Source organism: Gopherus evgoodei, chromosome 7 (assembly GCF_007399415.2).
Source record: "Gopherus evgoodei ecotype Sinaloan lineage chromosome 7, rGopEvg1_v1.p, whole genome shotgun sequence".
NCBI classification, from domain to species: domain Eukaryota; kingdom Metazoa; phylum Chordata; order Testudines; family Testudinidae; genus Gopherus; species Gopherus evgoodei.
In genome coordinates this window covers 86,747,982-86,768,749 of record NC_044328.1, presented here as the reverse complement: position 1 = coordinate 86,768,749, position 20,768 = coordinate 86,747,982, and the positions used below count along the sequence as shown (strand labels likewise).

Below are 20,768 nucleotides of genomic sequence, written 5' to 3'. Positions count from 1 at the left end.
CGGGTGAGGTCTAAGTTGGATCTTGTCCTTATAGAAGACCATGTACGGGGGCTTGGATGTTAACGCCCTGAGCTCCGACACCCTCCTGGCCGAGGTAATCGCCACCAGGAAGGTGGTCTTATACGACAAGTACAACAGGGAGCACAAAGCCAGAGGCTCAAACGGAGGCCCCGAGAGGGCGGAGAGGACCAGTTTCAGGTCCCAAGCAGGGGCTGGCTGACGAACATGCAGAAATAGCCTGTCCATACCTTTGAGGAAACGCTGGACAAGTGGATTCGCAAACACCGAGACACCCTCCTCTCCCGGATGGAAAGCTGAGATGGCTGCCAAGTGAACACAAATCGAGGAGAGGGAGAGGCCTAGTTGTCTGAGGTGGAGCAAATAGTCTAGGACAATGGGGATTGGGACCCCCAGCAGACTGTGACCTCGCTGACCCGACCATATGGAGAAGCGCTTCCATTTGGCCAGGTAGGTGGCCCTAGTTGACGGTTTCCTACTACTGAGCAGCACTTGTCTGACCTGCTGGGAGCACTGCATCTCCACTGGGTTCAGCCATGGAGCATCCATGCTGTGAGGTGAAGGGATTCCAGGTTCGGGTGGCGGAGGGAGCCCCGGTCCTGCGTGATCAGGTCCGGTAGCAGGGGCAGCGTCAGGGGTGCCTGAACGGACATGTGCAGGAGTGACATGTACCAATGTTGGCGCGGCCACACCGGAGCTATCAGATTACCCATGCGTGATCCCTGCGAATCTTCAAAATCACCCTGTGTATCAGGGGGGTCGGAGGAAAGGCGTAGAGCAGACCGACCCCACAAGACTGTAGGAAGGCATCCGACAGAGACCCCTGACTGTGGCTCAGAAGAACCGTCAGCACTTTCTGTTTTCCCTCGAGGCAAACAGGTCTAACTGGGGAAAGCCCCAAAGCTGGAAAATTGAGCGTACCGCATCCCATCAGAGGGACCACTCGTGACCCCGGAACGAGCGGCTGAGGGTGTCCGCCAAACCATTCTGCTCCCCTAGAAGGTAGAACGCCGTCAGGTGGGTAGCATTGTGGACGCAGAAATCCCACAGTGCGATGGCTTCCCTGCACAGGAGGGAGGAGCGTGCACCCCCGTTTGTTGATATGCCGATGTGTTGTCCGAGAGGACTGAAACACATCTGCCGGCCAGGTGGGACCAGAAGGTCAAACAAGCCAGGCAAACCGCTCTCAGCTCCCTCCATTGATATGCAACTTGAGGTCCTCTGGCGACTACAAGCCCTGCGTCCTGAGGTGTCTCAGATGCACTCCCCAACCCCGATCTGAGGCATCCATTACCAGGGAGAGGGAGGGTTGAGGGGCAGCGAAGAGGACACCCATGCACACTTTCTGCGGGTCAAGCAACCACCGCAGTGAGCTTAGCACCAAGTGGGGAATGGACACCACTGAGTCCAAGAGGTCCCTGGCTGGGCGATATACTGTCGCTAACCAGGACGGTAGCGGGCGAAGCCGGAGTCTGGCATGATTTACCACATAGGTGCACGCTGCCATGTGACCCAACAGCCGGAGGCAAACTCGCGCCATGGTAATCGGGGCGTGGTGCAGTCTGAGGATGAGCTCGGAAATCGCACAGAACCTGGATTCCGGCAGGTACACTCTGGCATGGGTGAAGTCCAGAACTGCTCCTATGAACTCTATTTGTTGTGCCAGAGACAGGGTGGACTTGGCTTCGTTCAAGAGGAGGCCGAGATTGAGAAAAGTCTGCCTGATGAACGACACCTGGGTCTCCACCTGCTCCTTGGAGCGGCCCTTTATGAGCCAGTCATCCAGGTAGGGGATACTTGGATGCCTCGCCTGCTCAGGAAGGCTGCCACGACTGCCATACACTTCGTGAAGACCCTTGGAGCAGCTGACAGGCCGAACAGGAGCACTGTGAATTACAGATGGGCGTCAGCCACGACAAACCTGAGGTACCGACGGTGTCGGGGAATTATGGCAATGTGGAAATAAGCACCCTTTAAGTCGAGGGTGGCATACCAATCTCTTGGATCCAGGGAGGGAATAATTGAGGACAGGGAGACCATGCGGAACTTGAGCTTTCACACAAACTTGTTCAGCCGCCGCAAGTCTAGGATGGGTCTCAGGCCACCTTTCGCCTTCGGTATTAGGAAGTACCGGGAGTAAAAGCCTTTGCCCCTGAGCTCCCGAGAGATTTCCTCCACTGCCCCTACTTCCATGAGGGACTTCACTTCTTGACTTAGGAGTTGCTCATGAGATGGGTCCCTGAAGAGGGATGGGGAGGGGGCTGGTGGGGTGGGAGGGAGGAGAACTGGATAGAATATCCCCTCTCTACTGTGCGGAGCACCCAGCTGTCCGACGTGATTCGGGACCAGGCACGGTAGAAGGGGGACAGATGTGACCCAAAGGTAGGGGTAGAAGGATCCAGAGTCATGATAGGTAGGTCGCCCTCGACCATACCATCAAATAGGGGGTCTAGGCCCCGATGGTGGTCTCGATTGACCAGACGCCTGGCCTAAGGGGTGGCGTTGGTGACGCCTCCTGCCATTTCTGCCCCACCTGCGCCCCAGCTCCTGGCAAGTCTGAGGCTGGTAGGGGCATGGAGCCGTCTGCGGCCTAAACTGCCTGCGCTGGGTTGCAAGGATATGCAAGCCCAGCGAGCGAAGCATGGCCCACGAGTCCTTTAAGCCATGCAGACGCTTGTCCATCTTTTCTGAAAACAACATCTGCCCCTAGAAGGGGAGGTCTTGAATGGTCTGCTGGACCTCATAGGGCAGGCCCGAGACCTGGAGCCAGGCTCCCTGCCGCATGACCAGGCCCGTGGCCAGGGTGCGCGAGGCTGAGTTTGCGGCATCTAAGGCAGCCTGGAGAGAGGCTCGGGAGATCAGCTTCCCCTCTTCCACTAGGGCAGAAAACTCTGACCTTGAGTCCTGGGGAAGGAGTTCCGTAAACTTCGACATGGCTGAACACGTGTTATGACCATATCGGCTTACAATTGCCTGTTGGTTGGCAATGTGGAGTTGTAGGCCTGCCGTGGATACACTTTTCTGACAAAGAGGTCGAGTCTTTTAGCGTCCCTGCTCTTTGGTGTTGACCCTTGACACTCCTGTTGGTTGGCCGCATCCACCACCAGTTGAGTCCGGGGGTGGGGGGGTGTACAAGTGTTCGTGCCCTTTAGAGGGGACGAAATAGCGCCGCTCTGTTCTCTTGACAGTAGGGGCCAGTGAGGCTGGCGTTTGCCATAAGGTGCGGGACGTATCCGCTGTAGACTTTATCAGCAGGAGAGCCACCTTGGATGGCCCTGAGGGAGCCAGGATGTCTACTACAGGGTCCGCGTCCACCTCGATTTCCTCAGCTTGGATTGCGAGGCTCTGAGCTGCTCGCTGGAGCAGTTGTTGGAGGATTCGAGTGTCCCCCAGGGCCAGTGCCGCAGCCCTGCCTGAGACCGCTTCGTACAGGGAGAAAAAGGGGGAAATTACATGGCTCGGCATTTCCTCTGGTGCGTGCAGTCCTTCGGGGTCTTGCGGCACATTGTACTGTGGTTGCGGGGCCAGTTCCGATTCTAAATGCGGCACTGCAACTGGTACCGGGGTCGCCAGTGAGCGGCTTGGCGTATCGGGCGGTGCTTGCTGAGCCAGAACTGTAGCCGCTGCCGGTGCCGTTGCCCGGCTAGGGGATGCTGAACTTGAATATGGCACACCCCTGCCTGGTGACGGTGCTGGTGGAGGATGCAGCTGCGCTGGGGCCACCAATGCTGAGGAGACCGAGGCCGACCTTGATCGAGGACCAAACGCCTGGCCTACTGACTGGTGGCAGGCTCACGGGGTCCAAAAGGGCCACTGCGAGGGTGGATGCCATTACTGCTGCCACTGTGGGTAACGCTGGTGGCTCACCCCCAAAACCGATCTCCTGCTCCACGACCGGCTGGAGCAGTAGGAGTCTGCCTCTGAGTCTGAAGTCTCTGGGGGGACCTGGGGCGGAGCAGCACCTGGTGCCGTTGGAGAGCGATGCTGAAGCGGCGGGGAGCCTCTTATCTGGTCCAATGCTGCCTTAGCGGCGCGGTGCCATGAGGGAGGCGACAGCATGGCCGGCTTGCCCCTAGATTGTACTGGGGGATGGGCTGCGGTAGGCAACTCCCTATGGTGCGGGAGGCCGGCGCCGGGAGTCTCATCAAGTCTGAGACTGCCTCGAACGCCTCCAGTGTCCAGGGATCTAGGCTGGTCTGGACTCGACCGGCTTCTCTGCGGTGCAGGAGTCGATGGAGCAGCCGAGGGCTGTAGCCCAACTTGTCCGCTTGCACCCACAGACAGCATCGGCCTCAGGTCATGGTGGGGTGACCGTTCCATCACCGGCTCTCTCTTCTTAGTGGGCACCGGCGACGGTGAGCGTGCCGCGCTGAGGCCAACTTCCTATGACCCGACTCCGTCCAGTGCCGGGTTTTAGAAGACTTGGCTGGGCCCTAAGTCCTGATGCCAGTGCCGAGGCGCTCCGCACCAAGGAAGACGTCTTTGAGCTCTGTCTTTGAGAGTTCTCGGGTGGAAGCCTCTGCAGATAGAGCGCTAGTCCTTTTGGTGGCTCTCTCCAAGGCACCTCAAACAAGCAGAGTGCGGGTCACTCTTGGGCATGAATTTCCCGCAGTCCTTACAGAGATTAAACCTGGGGGACCCGGGCATGCCCCAGCGAGCGACGAAAACTTGGCGAGGGGGACCCCCCAACTACCAAGAACTATATACAAGGACTTAAGTAAACTAACTATATACACGGACTATACACAAGTATAGGACACTGCTAACTTGCTATGCGCAAGAGAAGTTCCAGCTAGCTGTCACCGGCGGTAAGAAGGAACTGAGGGGGTGGAGGATCGGCTGGCCCCTTTATAGGGCACCACAGTGGCACCACTCCAGGGGGTGCCAGGGACGACCCCACGGACGCTGTTAGGGGAAAATCTTCTGGCTGGCGTGCACGGGGCGCGCGCACACCTACTTTGAATGGACATGAACAACCACTCGAAGAAGAACCTAATAGTATCAGCTATGGTAGCTGACTTTTTAGAAACAGGACATGTACAATTCCCTGGGCCACTTCCCCACAGCAGCCCCCACTTCCTCAAGATCCACTTCACCCTTACCTCAGGGCCTCCTCCTTTGTGCCTGATGTGGTTTGTACTGCTCAGTCTCTCCAACAGCGTGACTTCCTCCTACAGCTCCTGACACGCACCCCCACCTGATTAGTTGGGAGCCTTTTAACTAGTTTCAGCCTGCCCCTGATTGACTTCAGGTGTCCCAATCAACCTAGGCGTCCTCCCTGCCTTCTGGAAAGATCTTCACTGGCCCCAGATGTCTTAATTGACCTGGAGCAACTGCCATTTGCTTATCCTGGTAACAGGGATTTGTTTCACCTGTGGCTAATATCTGTCTCCCATTACTTTACTATAGCCATCTGGCCTTGCCCCATCATACTACTTAATGTTAGGACCAATTGCCATGCTTTAACATTGTGTGAGTTTTCCAGTAACCAGCCAGATCTTGCTCAGAGCTCAGCAGAGTGCCAGCATTTTTCAGTTCTTAATTTCAACCAGCCTGCTTGTCTCATTTCTAGAAGGGGGATGTAATTTGAAATTAATGTGCCTGCAAATGAAGCATGATTCAACTTAGGAGCAAGTCTACTTCTGTCTCCACACCACAGATTGTGCTTGGGAAGGGTTCGTACACATACACACACACACTCACTCCTCCAGAGAAACAATAGGGACTTTAAATGCAAGATGTGTTCAAAGGGTGGAATAAATAATTATGTAGGTACTTAGTTAATATATAGTGTTCTGTTTCTCACACCAACCTTCCATGTTTTTACAAACACAAAGTCAAGTCCATGTAAAACAAACACAAACACCGTTTTATGTCCTTGGCACCATGGTGGTACTTACTTGGCCATCAGGTGGCAAGTGTTGTTACACAAATCAATCCCAATTCCTGCAAGAGAAAACATGAACACAGCTTCACTTTCCAGTCTACTAACAGCTCCACCATTTCAGCTGTCTAGGATAAAAAACTTAAAATGGACTCAGTGTTTGGTCGGATGTATTGACTGGACACCAAAAGTCAGGTTACTGTGGGGTGGGGAGAAGTGCTGATGCATTAATGCATGCCAGCCCCCTGCTCCGCTTTGGCTGCCTCCTACCTGCAGGCAGGCTCGTTAGGCTGCAGCAGCTCCCATCCCAGCCCCAGAGCAGAGGGAGCCCAGCTGCGGGGGTAGGGATGGAGGTGGAGACAATCCAACAAGCCACAGGAGGAAGGGAGATAAGAGCAAGTGATGAGGGCGTGGCTTTAGGAGAAGAGGTGGAACAGGGGAGGGGCCTTGGGTAAAGAGGTGGAGCAGGGGCAGGGTGTCAGGTATCCCATTTCCAACAATTAGAAAGGGGCCAACCCTATCATCATATGGTGGCAAGGGGCGGGGGTGGAAAATCAATCAAAAACTACCAATCAGGGTCACTGAAATATTTAGTTGTATCACAAACTACCAAAAGCCAGCCATGCTCAGCAGTCATCCTGCCTCTGTGAGAAGAATCTTACACTGCATGTGCCTCCCTCAGTCACTTACTTCTTTCACAGGTGATGCCCTCCCAACCTTGGAAACATTTGCAGCTCCCATCTCCGTGCAAGCCATCATTACAGATTCCATTTCTGCAAGTACACACTGTGGAGAAACACCATGCCATTGTCAAACCAGCTAGCTCTAATGAGCAAAGAGAAGTCTGGTACTTTGTAAATCAATACATTGCTACATGCAAGAGATGAAGTTTTAGTTTCTTTAAGAAAAATATTAAGGGAACGTTAGTGCTTATGTGAGAAGTGCCAGATTAAAAGGTCTGAGAATGGAGGTTCTCTAGTACTGTATCCACAACACAGATACAGTTCAGGCAGTGGCAATGCAAGTGTCCCACATACTGCCCTGCAAAACATGGAGGAACTCATTCTTCCCTGTGTGAGTTCAATGGCAGTTCCAAGTTTCAAAAGCAAGTATGAATTCACCTGATTTACAACCCGCTCCATATCTGCCCACTTCACACATCTCACAGGCTGTGCCGTGGAAGCCTTCATGACAGCGACACTCCCCGCTGCCAGTAATGCCATCCTGGCACACTCCATTCCCTGAACACGAGCTGCCTGGCTTCCCTGGGCACATCTCACACATATGTCCATAGTAACCTGGACAGCAGATAGAGACCTTTGAGAAAGGACACAATAGGCTGGAGTAAGGCATCTCAAAGGATAGAAAATGTTACATTATCAAAATCATCCCTCTTTGGCCCATGTATACTATTTACGTAGCTACTATATTCATTTTATCATTTGATAATTGCTGATTATGATGCCATACTAACAGCAAATATACTGTTAGGCTTGTCTCATATGTCCACGTTTATTGACAGAAGCTGCTAAGCTTATTAAAGACTGTAGTGAGTTGAAAATAGCATATCTGTTAACCCTGCTTTGACACACAAATAAATCAGTTTAATTTTTATGCTCTGAAATTCCATTTCAACATCTTTCACCTGGGTCTACAAGAAGCACTACAGGCAAGAAAATCAAGAGAGATATTGCTAAATAGTAACTAGAGAGTGTGATATTAAAGGAATTATATAAATAAAAATAAAATATACTCTCTATATAAGAATGTGAGTATATTACCTATAATACAAACATACAGTAAGCACACAAAATAACTAGATTTCATTCATTATAAAGAGGGGGTTAGAACTGTGGAATTTAAAAACCAGATTACAGAAAAGATGGGTGCTACTGAACAGTTTGTACTAGTTTCAGAACTTGGTTATAATGGCATAAATCTGAAGAAATTATTTCAATTAATGTAACTGAGATCAGAATTTGGCACTTTATGAGGCTGACAAATTAAAACAAGGGAGAACAAATTTAAGACCAGCAAACATACAGTGCTGCTGGAGGTTAGAAAAAATGTTTTTTTGAGAGAATTAGTAATAACAGAGTAGAATGCAAGTCAATAATGGAAGAAGTAACCAGGAATTTATCCAAAAGCAAAGCTATACTGTCACTCAGAAGAAAATAATCTGTGTTGGACATATATTGAAAGGTGCATAGACCCTATTGGAGTATGGACACTTTCCAGTTGAAAATACTGTTGTGTTAGAGGTGTTAATGGCTGCCATCAAGCAGGTCTTTGGATCTATAGACAATCACAGATCTGGTTAAAGGTGATGAGTGTGCTAAACTAAAAAGGAAGAAGCAACTAAATACCCCCTGCTAAAGTGATAGATGGAAACAATAAGAGGCTACTGCCCAAGGCCATGGGCATGATGGCTAACCCTGAGCAGGATCAACCCATGTATCTTGAGAGAGTTTCCCTGGAACTGGTTGCAAATGCAGGGGCTAGAGGACTATTTGGGGAATTGTGTGTATTAGGGCTAGTCTACACTGGCAGTGCTTTAACGTGGCTTGTGTAGTCACGGCAGACTGCTGGGAGAGAGGTCTCCCAGCGCTCTAAAAAAGCTATCTCCACGAGGGGCATAGCTACTAGTGCTGGTGCACTGTCTACATTTGTGCTTTACAGCACTGAAACTTGCTGCACTCAGGGGTATGTTTTTTCACATCCCTGAGCGAGAAAGTTGCAGCGCTGTAAAGTAACAGTGTAGACAAGCCCTTAGAGACAGAGAAAGCCAGCAGAAAAGGAGAGAAGTAGTTGTGAGCCTGGCCTAGAGAGGGAGCAGAGACAGAGCTTCTTAAGCACGGAACTCACTGGAGAGGCAGACTTGGAAAGAGAGAACAAGGAAACTGCCTGCTGTTTGTTTCTGCTATGTTCAGGGAAACGGCTTTGTGAACATTCTTTATACACAAACAGGATTGCATCAAAGAATATATCTAACTCATACAATCAATTTCACCTAACACAAAAAACCTGGCAAGGCCCCGTATACTGGCTATGCACTTGCACCAACTGGGCTACAACATTACTGAGTCACCATAAATTACTACCCTGGAGGTTATGCCACATAGGGCAGCATTGACTTCCACCTAAGACAGCATAGGAAGCCAGCTGGTGAAGGCTGCAGCAGGAAAATGGTGTATCAGCATATTGATATAGCATGATTGGAAAAAGGTAAATATAGTGCCCATCTTTAAAAAAGGAAGAAGGGAACTACAGACTGGTCAGCTTCGCCTCAGTCCCTGGAAAAATCATGGAGCAGGTCCTCAAGGAATACATTTTAAAGCACTTGGAGGAGAGGAAAGTGATCAAGAACAGTCAACATGGATTCTCAGCAAAGGCAAGTCATGCCTGACCAACCTGATTGCCTTCTATGATGAGATAACTGGCTCTGTGGATATGGGGAAAGCAATGGATGTTATATATCTGGACTTTAGCAAAGCTTTTGATATGGTCTCCCACAGTGTTCTTGCCAGCAAGTTAAAAAAGCATGGGCTGGATGAATGAACTATAAGATGGATGGAAACTGGCCAGATCGTCGGGCTCAACAGGTTGTGATCAACAGCTCAATGTCTAGTTGGCAGCCGGTATCAAGCGGAGTGCCCCAGGGGTTGGTCCCGGGGCCAGTTTTGTTCAATATCTTTATTAATGATCTGGATGATGGGATGGATTGCATCCTCAGCAAGTTTGCAGATGACAGGTAGATATGCTGGAGGGTAGGATTAGGGTCTAGAGTGACCAAGACAAATTGGAGGATTGGGCCAAAAGAAATCTGATAAGGTTCAACAAGGACAAGTGCAGAGTCCTGCCCTTAGGATAGAAGAATCCCATGCACTGCTACAGGCTGGGGACCAACTGGCAAATCAGCAGTTCTGCAGAAAAGGACCTGGGGATTACAGTGGATGAGAAGCTGGATATGAGTCAGCCCTTGTTGCCAAGAAGGCTAACGGCATATTGGGCTGCATTAGTAGGATCATTGCCAGCAGATCGAGGGAAGTGATTATTCCCCTCTATTCGGCAGCAGTGAGGCCACATCTGGAGTAGCGTGTCCAGTTTTGGGCCCCATTACAGAAAGGATGTGGACAAATTGGAGAGAGTCCAGCTGAGGGCAACGAAAATTATCAGGGGGCTGGAGCACATGATATATGAGGAAAGGCTGAGGGAACTGGGCTTGTTTAGTCTGCAGAAGAGAAGAATGAGGGGGGATTTGATAGCAGCCTTCAACTACTTGAAGGGGGGTTCCAAAGAGGATGGAACTCAGCTGTTCTGAGTGGTGGCAGATGATAGAACAAGGAGCAATGGTCTCAGGTTGCAGTGGGGGAGGTCTAGGTTGGATATTAGGAAAAACTATTTCACTAGGAGGGTGGTGAAGCATTGGAATGGGTTACCCTAGGGAAGTGGTGGCATCTCCATCCTTAGAGGTTTTTAAGGCCTGGCTTGACAAAGCCCTGGCTGGGATGATTTAGTTGGTGTTGGTCCTGCTTTGAACAGGGGGTTGGACTAGATGACCTCCTGAGGTCCCTTCCAACCCTGATATTCTATGATTCTATCCCCTGGCTGCCGTGGACAAGCCCCTCCTGGCTGTGCTAGGTCTCAGTAGCCTAGCGCCAAGGGGAAAGGAGGTTGCAAACACCTTGCACTGCCCACAACCCCTCCATTCCCAGATGGTTCAGAGCCCTATACAAAAGCCTGCACTAGATGCTGGTGTGAATTTGGACACATGCACATACATCCAGTGAAGAGATATGCACAGACCAGCAATTACTGACATTTTTCTAACTAAGATGTTTGTCACTGAAATCTGTCTCAGCTCCCCCCCTCAAAAACAGAATATTTTTGAAAAATCATTTAAATTACTTTGACATCTTTCTGTTTACAAATTTTCAATTTTCAACAAATGAAAAAAAAAAAAAGCACCTATTAGTTGTTCCAGGGATTTTTTTTTTGTTTTGTTTTCATTTTTTGTATTGTCAGTTTCAATTGGTCAGCTTAGTCACACAATTAAGTTTGCAAAAAATTACGCAGTAGAGAACAAACTGTTGTTATGGGCTAGGTGAAATCTTGTTATGGGCTGAGTTAAAACCTCATTGAGACTGGTAGGTGGGAACTCCTCCTTCAGTTAACATAACTGTAAACCTAAGTCCCACCTAAGAAAAGGTATGTGTGAACCCTCACAGGAGCTTACCTGAGTATTGCTCTGGGAATGTGTGTAAGGGAGGAAAAAGAGACAAGAACAGACAGAGGGAAAGAGCCCGAGCCTGGTGGCTGAACCTGAAAGAACCTGGGAAGAGGTTTTTGGGTCAGGGTGCAGGCAAAGAGAGTTATTTTGGTGCTGTGAGCTAGAGAAGCTGTTTCTTGCTATTTGATTCCATTTGCATTCAGACACACAGGCCTTTTATATAAACAAAACTGCATCAAAGAAAATACCAGACTCTTTCAACTTCTACTCCCAACTGGAACATCCACAGGGCCTCAATCTTTGACTAGCCTCTCAGGTCCAAAGGGGTAATATTAATACATGAACATTTGGAAAACTGTTACAAAAATACCCAACGGAACAAAAACTCTGCCAAATGTACCAAAATCTCTGCAAGTACGTTTATTTCAGGACCCGCCCATAGACCCCTATTTGCATGAAAATGCCATACGATTTGTCTTTCACAATCATCTGAAAATTATTGTCAATGTACATTAAAATCTGAACTTACTAAAGAAACTTTAACACAGGTGAAATAACAACCAACTACTTTTGAAACTCCAAGTTTATATAAACAGTGTGGCATCTTCCCATCTCCTGGAGTTTCCTGCAGATAAAATTAAAAAAATATTATAACCCAGCAGCCCATCAAACCAAGCATATATCAGAGCCAGTCCATTCACTGGTGAAACAGAAAAACAACACTATTTATCCTGTCTGTAAGAACAGCAATAAGAACTCAACAATGCCAGAGCTGAGAGCAAACCAGCATACCAGGCCCTGATGTGTAAGAACTCCAGATGACTAAAATCCTCAGTTTTATTCTCCATAAAACCAATATGTCTGCTAGTAAAAGAGAAAGCCCCTGGCATGCTTTTTGGCATGTAATGAATTAGATAAACCAACAGTACCAGATGTCATCACTGTATAATGCAGTACTGCCGCCAGCAGGAAGAACTTGATTATTTTTCAAACATTTGTCATCCTTTGAAAAACAAAGTGGCAAGTCAAGAGGCAAGTGAACCCACCTGTGTGATCCTCACTAACAGTTTAATCTGGAAAAACTGGTTTTCCTTAGCAACAGTGTTGGAAAAACAAGAGATCTGAGGCTAAATCCTAATCACTGATACTTGTGTGAGATGGCCATTGAAGTCAATGAAAGGTTCCACTGGGTTGAACAGACCAGAATTTGGGCCCAGGTAATACTTTGTCCTGTGCTGCTGTTCAGAGGGCCAGCACAAGGAATATTCACCACTTAAGCTCTCAAAATAAGATTGAAATGAGACTTAGGGTATGTCTACATCTACAATTTTGCAACGCTGGTTGTTACAGCTGTATTAGTACAGCTGTATAGGGCCAGCGTTGCAGAGTGACCACACTTACAGCAACCAGCGCTGCAAATGGTGTTAGATGTGGCCACACTGCAGCGCTGTTGGGCGGCTTCAAGGGGGGTTCGGGGAATGCGAGAGCAAACCGCGGGGAAGCAGGTCTCCTTCCCCGGGTTGCTCCAGTGTTCCCCGAACCCCCCTGCAAGCGGATCTCCTTCCCCGCGGTTTGCTCTCGCGTTCCCCGAACCCCCGTGCAAGAAGGTCTCCTTCCCCGCGGTTTGCTCTCGCGTTCCCCGAACCCCCTCCCCACAAGCAGGTCTCCTTCCCCGTGGTTTGCTCTCGCGTTCCCCGAACCCCCCTGCAAACCGCGGGGAAGGAGACCTGCTTGCACGGGGGTTCGGGGAACGCGAGAGCAAACCGCGGGGAAGGAGACCTGCTTGCAGGGGGGTTCGGGGAACGCGAGAGCAAACCACGGGGAAGGAGATCTGCTTGCACGGGGGTTCGGGGAACGCGAGAGCAAACCGCGGGGAAGGAGACCCTGCTTCCCCATGGTTTGCTCTCGCGTTCCCCGAACCCCCCTGCAAACCGCGGGGAAGGAGACCCGCTTGGGGGGGGATTCGGAGAACACCGGAGCAAACCGCGGGGAAGGAGACCTGCTTGATTACCAGAGAGGTATCCTCAGGTATGTTGGGATACCTGCTTATTCCACGGAGGTCAAGAAAAGCGCTGGTAAGTGTCTACACTTGATTACCAGCGCTGGATCCTCTACACCCGAGACAAAACGGGAGTACGGCCAGCGCTGCAAACAGGGAGTTGCAGCGCTGGTGATGCCCTGCAGATGTGTACACTTCCTAAGTTGCAGCGCTGTAACCCCCTCACCAGAGCTGCAACTTTGTGATGTAGACAAGCCCTTAGTAGTGACTAAGCACAGTGCTCGCCCCTCTGCACAACTGTATATTCCATCCCCACATGCCATGAATACAGGGCTGGTTATACTGAAACACATTCTCTTACAATAACCCTCTCCCAGCACACACTGTGTATGAAAGCCCAGAACACCAGAATCTGTCCCCCTTCCCAAAGACGTCAGGTAAGGTCTCAATGTGTATCCTACAAGTGGAGGACACAGTTTAAATAGTTGTACTGGGATTGCTTCAGACTAAGTCACTGGGAAGGGACGACATTGCAGGGTGGATGTGTGGATATAAAAGTGGAGAAATTGTTCTGCTTGGAGCCATTAAGATAAATGTATTCTTTTCGGTGCATCAGCCCTTCTCCTCCATCCCCAAACTCTGCCTCCCTTCTCCCCCTTTCTCTCTCATATCCCTCCATCCAACCAATGTAGGCAATAATCTCACACTCTCCACCAGCCTCTACTTGGCCACTCGCCTTTCCCCCTTCACAGAGGTGCTCTGGGCTCTTCTCTGACTCCATGGCCACTACGTATTCAGGGTTTAATCATTGCAGCATCTGATCTGACCTACGGATGTGGCTAATCCCCCCGTCTGCTCACATGAGGGGTCGGGAATTTCCCAGAGCTCCTTCTTCTACTAGCACAGGGCCTCTCAGCAACCAGCCTAAATAAAGTAGCTGGCAGAGACCCAAAGATCAAAGAATTCCCTAAAAGGCAGATGGGAACACAGTGATGGATTAAGACCATGTTCAATGGGTTCCCCACTCTAGATTGCATGTTCTAAAGAGATCCTTCAATTCAAGCACAGCGTGGACAATGGCTCCATGAGAAGATTCCGGGTGCCATATTCTCCAGCTGGAACAGCCCACATTTGCCCTCAATCCATCAGTTGTTACGCATGAACAATGAGGACAGGAAACACCTCTCTTTTTTCGTTAATAAATACAAGAGAAGAATGAGCAAATAGTGGGTTGACCTTTTGCTTGCCCTCACCTATCTCCACAACTCTCACTGCTGAAAACAAAACCGCTTTCCCCGAACCACATGCAAGGGTGTGTAACAAATCAGAGACTTACAGCCAGGACCGATCCGGAAGGACACTTTATCCCCCTGTCACACTTAGCGCACCTCGACTAGAGGACAAGAAACAGGAGAAGTCACACACAGTCCCTTTTAAAATGTCCCACTCAAATACTAGTTTTAAAGTGTTCCACAAATCATCATATAGAGAGAGGACAATGGATCGAGATCTTAAATTCACTGGCTCAAAACAATGAACTGAGCAAATAATGATTCAGGTAGCGAACTCCTGGCTATTATGGGTTTGGTTCATGCCATGTCTTATTTTTAACATGGAACTGTGCACACAAAAACACTGCTGCCAGAATGTAACATGAAACAAATCCTCTTCCTTAGCACGGCCATGGATATGCAATGTAATTTCTCAGTTATAGCAATGTACGGAGCTACATCTGTGGCAGTTTATTGAACTACACATAAAAGTACAGGGCACAATCCTAAGAGTTGCTGAGCCCCCACAACTCCCAGGGCCTCAGAGTTGCAGGTGGCTCAAAAGTGTCAGTGTCAGGCCCATAGGGAGTATCTGCTCTGTACAGAGGTATAGTTGAGATTAGCTGGTTCAGGCCATCATGATGTGACCAAGTTAAGAAAACTTTAAATCAGAGCTCTCTGATGCTGTGATTATCTTTATGTAAAGCCAATTACCTTCTGAATCACTGTGGTATTGGCAGTGCAACGATTTTTCTGAATCTGTAGAACCCCAGAAACCCCAATCAACATCCCATTCTTGGTTTCGAAAAATTTACCGTCTAAGCGGACACTGTTTACAAATGTCTGCAAAGAGAAGAAAAGAGTCTGGTTAACAATCTGAAAGCTAGGATGCCACCATGATAACAACAGAGCCACCATATAACTAACAAGGGCCTTTCATCCTACAGCTTCCAGCTGCTTTCAAACTGTATATTTTGCTCATCTACCACTGGGATGGTTGCCTCAGCTATTATACACACACAAACTTCTCTAGTAAAAATTACAGTGGATTTTTTTTTTAAAGTAGGCAGAATATAATTACCGAAGATACAAATCAAACAGAACACGGGCATCAACTGCACTAACTCTTATAAAGAGTGACATGAGTGCTTCAGTGACAAGTGCTGAGGAACCCTTTTTTTTTTTTTACCATCTCATCCAAAAGATGATGCCACCAATAGCACCCCAAAGTGTGTTCTGGGGGCTCTTAGCATCACACAGCATGGAGATGGCTACCATGGCCTCAATCAGGAGGAATGAGCTTTATAGGTGAAAGGACAATTCATTCTTCATGGCCCACTCTGCCCCTGGCCTCCCTGTTGAGATGGGCAATAAGAGGGTGTGGCTGGGGCACAATTGCTATGATGATTTTTTTTTAATGATCAGAATGCCTGTACTGTACTGAGAGCCGGTCCACTGGATACAGAATAGACCCAGCAACTCACTTCACACAGGCTTCTCAACTGATTTAGATGGGAGCAACTTCTGGTCATTACCATTCTGAACTACATTTGAACCAGTGACCTAGAAATGGAAGCCTATAGCCCAAGTTTTAATTAAGAACAAAAGAACGGCCATACTGGGTCAGACCAATGGTCCATCTAGCCCAGTCTCCTGTCTTCTGACAGTGGCCAATGCCAGGTGCTTCAGAGTGAACAAACAGAACAGGCAATCATCAAGTGATCCATCCCGTCACCCAATCCCAGCTTCTGGCAAACAGAAGCTAGGGACACTTCAGAGCATGGTTTTGGATCCCTGATCATCCTGGCTAATAAGCCATTGTGTGAAGAAATAATTCCTTTTGTTTGTTTTAAACCTGCTGCTTATTAATTTCATTGGGTGACCCCTAGTTCTTGTGTTATGAGTAAATAAAACTTCCTTATTTACTTTCTCCACACCAATCATGATTTTATAGACCTCTATCATATCTCCTCTCAGTCATCTCTTTTCCAAAGTGAAAAGTCCCAGTCTTATTAATCCCGCCTCATATGGAAGCTGTTCCATACCCCTAATCATTTTTGTTGCCTTTTTTGTACCTTTTCCAATTCCAATATATCTTTTTTAAGATGGGGTAACCCCATCTGCATGCAGTATTCAAGATGTGGACGTACCATGGATTTACATAGTGTCATTATGATATTTTGGGTCTTATTCTCTATCCCTTTCCTAATGAATCCCAACATTCTATTAGCTTTTTTGACTGCCACTGCACATTGAGTGGATGTTTTCAGAAAATTATCCACAATGACTCCAAGATCTCTTTCTTGAGTGGTAACAGCTAATTTAGACCCCATCATTTTATATGTATAGTTGGGATTATGTTTTCCAATGTGCATTACTTTGCATTTATCAACATGGAATTTCATCTGCCATTTTGTTGCCCAGTCGTCCAGTTTTGTTAGATTCCTTTGTTACTCTTAACAATCTGCCTGGAACTTAACCATCTTGAGTAGTTTTGTATCATCTGCAGATTTTGCCACTTCACTGCTTACTCCTTTTTTCCAGATAATTTATGAGTATGTTGAACAGTACTAGTCCCAGTACAGACCTCTGGGGAACCCCGCTAGTTACCTCTCCCCATTCTGAAAACTGATAATTTATTCCTATCCTTTGTTTCCTATCTTTTAATCTGTTGTTGATCCCTGATAGTGCCTTTCCTCTTACCTCATGACAGCTTACTTTGCTAAAGAGCCTTTGGTGAGGGACCCTGTCAAAGACTTTCTGAAAATCTCAAGTACACTATATCCACTGGATCGTCCTTGTCCACGTGCTTCTTGACCCTCTCAAAGAATTCTAGTAGATTGGTGAGGCAAGATTTCCCTTTACAAAAACCATATTGACTCTTCCACAACAAATTGTGCAATGGCATCCTAGAACAGCAGGTAAAACCCTCCCATCCTTACCTGGTTGTTGTTTTTATAAAACATTAGCCAGTAGGAGACTCCTAACATTGTGCTTTTATGGACTCCATTTTTCAAGTCTGTAGAGGAGAGCTTCTCTCCAAGTACAACATGGTACTGCACAGTGTCATTATCCTGGAATTCAAGACCAGTAGGAAGCAAAACATTTAGCGTATTATTGTTTCATAAACAGCTATTAGGTAGCTAGAGGTAAGTACAGTGTAGAAAGAACTGTAAGTCCACAAGTCTTAGGTATGTTCATAATCTGAAAACCAGCTCTAGAACTAAGTCCAATAATCCTGTAAGACTGGGTTTGTTCAAAAACCAAGAAAGGTGTTAGAAAGCCTTTCCAAGGGATTGGACAATTGCCTGAATCATAAGCACTGTCCATGAGTTTGGAAATTTTACTGATCAGCCTACATACAAAGCTAATTTTAAATGTAAGGAGTCCAGATATTGAAAATGGCTAACACTATGTAGCACTGGCCACTTTAAATATGGTCTGGCAAATTCCTTATATGGTGCTCCACCTGACTCCATTGTCAAGCACAGAGAACCCCTTCCTTTCACTCTCCCCTGCAGAGACACCTTCCTGCCATGCTTGTTAATGTCAGACATCTCCACCCACCACCACTCCTCCTACTCCCATGCGTCCTCTTCTTTCTGCTGTGCTTCCCTGTCATTATCCTTGCTGATCTCAGAGAGCCCTCTCTCCTGCTGCAGCTGCTGGAGTCCAAAATCAAGCTCAACAGGTGACGGTTAGAAGTATGGAAACATGACTTCTCCTGGCCATTCTATACACTAAAACAATTTTAGGCAAAATTCCTCATTAGGGACTCAGATCTAAAGTCTGATGCTATAATATGGCCCCCATAATTGATAACTACCACACGTAGTCAGACTGTAAACAAACAGTGATCTTACCAGTTGGGTAATGTTGGAAGAGTGGCAATATTCCCCAATTGAATTGTTTCCTGGGACAAAAATGGTATATTTTTCAGAGGACTCAATACTTCCAATCAACTGGTATTGCTAAAAGTTGCAAAACAGGGATATTAGTGAGTGAACTAGTTTTATTTAAAAGAGCACGAGAGGTAAACAAGAAACCCAAAACAAACAAAAAAAGATAAAATATTACTATCAGTTAGGAAGGTCGAGGCATCAGGCAAGAACTCCAATAGAAATGCTTTAAAACTGGATGAGATGCAAGGCAATTTCCAGCAGAGTCATGGAAAACAGCAGCAATCCACCCTGATGAGGTCTTGCTTGGCTGATGCTGGCCCAGCTTCTTAGATAAATAGGCCACTCTCATACTTACAGTGTGCATCTATAAGTCTCCTGCTTGAGCACCATCTCTAGTGTGTGTGTTATCATTCTGAGGTGTAGACATATGTGAACACACACACACACACACACACACACACACACAAGGGCTTACAGATCCAGTCTATTGCTTTAATAAGTTGCTAAAATTTAAAGAAACATCTACCATGCCTCCCAAAGAAACTAACCACTCCAAAGAGGCTTTTTAGCTAAAACAGCAGTTTTCATTGGGTGTGTGTCTTGTTCTATTTCTGTGAGGTCTGATCCCCTGTGGGAGTTATTCATTCCTCTGGGCAGCTGGCTAGCCAGCTTTATAAATCTGACCTAGTCCCAAAATATAGCCTGGGAGCACCACAAAAATCACCATGATTTTCCTAGGCAGTCCATGCAGGCTTAGTTCTAATCTTAGGTTGGCTCAGCGGCTTCATACTATCAAAAGCTTCCTACACTTAATATTCAATAGAATCCAAACAATTGCTTACCAGTAACAACTCCTTGAACAGAGTAAATGCGGGGACCATATCAAGCTGTTGCTGCAGACCGGGGCGACTTGGTGGGATATCTCCTAAAGGTGGTAACAAAACCTGAGCACAAGGAAGACAAAGATGAGCTTGATCACAGGTCACAGACTGCTTGGGAAAAGCACACGGCAATCCTGCCCCACAATGAAAATAATTATGCATGGTTGCAGTTACTGTGGTCCTGCTCCCAGAATGGACAGGCCTTGGCTCTTTCCTTGAAGAGTCAAGTATTGGACTTTTCTACACAGTTTGAGGGCAGTGCTTTAATATTAAATGCTGCTGCACAAGCAGCATCTGGAATGAGCTCAGAATATCCAGCTCTACTTATGTCTATATGATTCTCTTGGATCCTATTTGAATCCCCCCATAGCTCCACAAACAATGGAAAACAAATATGTTACAGTATTTATATGTTACAGTTACTAGTATATCCAGACATTGTTCTTACTGATTTACCTTATTTAGGATATAAATAGTGCCGTTAATAGCAGGAATGTCAGCTACTACAATGACTGCATTCTGAATCGTTATAGCCTGAAAAATAAGAGGGAAACATGAGAACATTGTAGGTCATTGAGTGGAGTGAAACAAAATAATCTGTGTCCAAGGCCCCCTGCAGCACCTTAGACTTTGTGATACGTCAGGAATTTAATGACATTGTCCTCACCAATGGGTACCCCAGCACGGTATATCCCTAAATGTGTTGTTTAATTTGCTACCAATATACATACATCAATTAAAAAGCCCTTACGCCGCTGCTGTTGGTTATCTCCCATCTGGTCCGTGGATTGAGAGTGGGTAACTCCTCACCCTTGTGCTCTTTAAGATGCTCACTAGTGAAGGAACCTTGGAGAAAATGGGACCTGTAGGTGACAGGCACATGTAAAGAAGAATTGAGAGCACGTTTTATAACATAGACCTCTGAAGTAGACTGTTTATCTTGGCTGCCGTCTGATCCCATTGCTTGCTCTTCACAATCCTGGGCCTGGCCTCCTCTCAATAACCATGTCATTATGTGCATTAATCCCTTGGTATGGTGATGACAACTGAAAACATGCAGCCCTCTATCACTCAAGGTAATCTGAAAGTATAGCAGGTCACTCAGCTGCAAGAGGTTATGAGCCTCAGGTGTTTCCAGGATTCGATATTTCTGCAACGGGATGTAGGTGCTATCTAAAGTTCATCTCTGCAAGGAGTTTAATCCAGATATTGAACCAGTGCTCATGTTAACTCATGTACTCTAGCTCCTCCTCTCCTGGTCCCTAAGCTCTCCACAACACAAAGTCCTTCAGTGAGACATTTCAACAAGAATGGCTGAAATGGGGTGAATACAATAAAAGCTAATGCAAACATGTGCACCAAACCCAAACCGCTGGCACTGAACTACACAGATACACCATGCAGCCCTGCAACTGCTATACAGCCAGTGAGCTGTATTTGCAGCCATCGAACAGCTGCTCTACACCTGGCTTTCATAAGCTTGTGTGGGCCTTCCCTAACCCTGGTGTAACTTGCCCATGCAAGGACAGTTTACTCTAGCTTTGTAGGCCCCAGAAATTGGCTCATTGGGCAAAATGCTTCTT

At 47.5% G+C, this 20,768-nt stretch overlaps 1 protein-coding gene across 3 annotated transcripts in view; it reads right to left on the bottom strand.

The window, feature by feature from the left end:
* The window catches only part of STAB1 (stabilin 1), a 128,318-nt gene that overhangs the window by 40,153 nt on the left and 67,397 nt on the right, over positions 1-20,768 (bottom strand). For all 3 annotated transcript variants that reach the window (XM_030569075.1, XM_030569074.1, XM_030569076.1), the window contains 11 exons: positions 19,937-20,048; positions 19,642-19,719; positions 19,147-19,248; positions 18,266-18,373; positions 17,345-17,476; positions 15,117-15,245; positions 14,468-14,524; positions 11,662-11,757; positions 7,024-7,219; positions 6,593-6,688; positions 5,919-5,964 (listed from right to left, as the gene is read on the bottom strand). In XM_030569075.1, the coding sequence (XP_030424935.1) occupies positions 5,919-5,964; positions 6,593-6,688; positions 7,024-7,219; positions 11,662-11,757; positions 14,468-14,524; positions 15,117-15,245; positions 17,345-17,476; positions 18,266-18,373; positions 19,147-19,248; positions 19,642-19,719; positions 19,937-20,048 (1,152 nt within the window). The remainder of the gene's footprint in view (positions 1-5,918; positions 5,965-6,592; positions 6,689-7,023; positions 7,220-11,661; positions 11,758-14,467; positions 14,525-15,116; positions 15,246-17,344; positions 17,477-18,265; positions 18,374-19,146; positions 19,249-19,641; positions 19,720-19,936; positions 20,049-20,768) is intronic.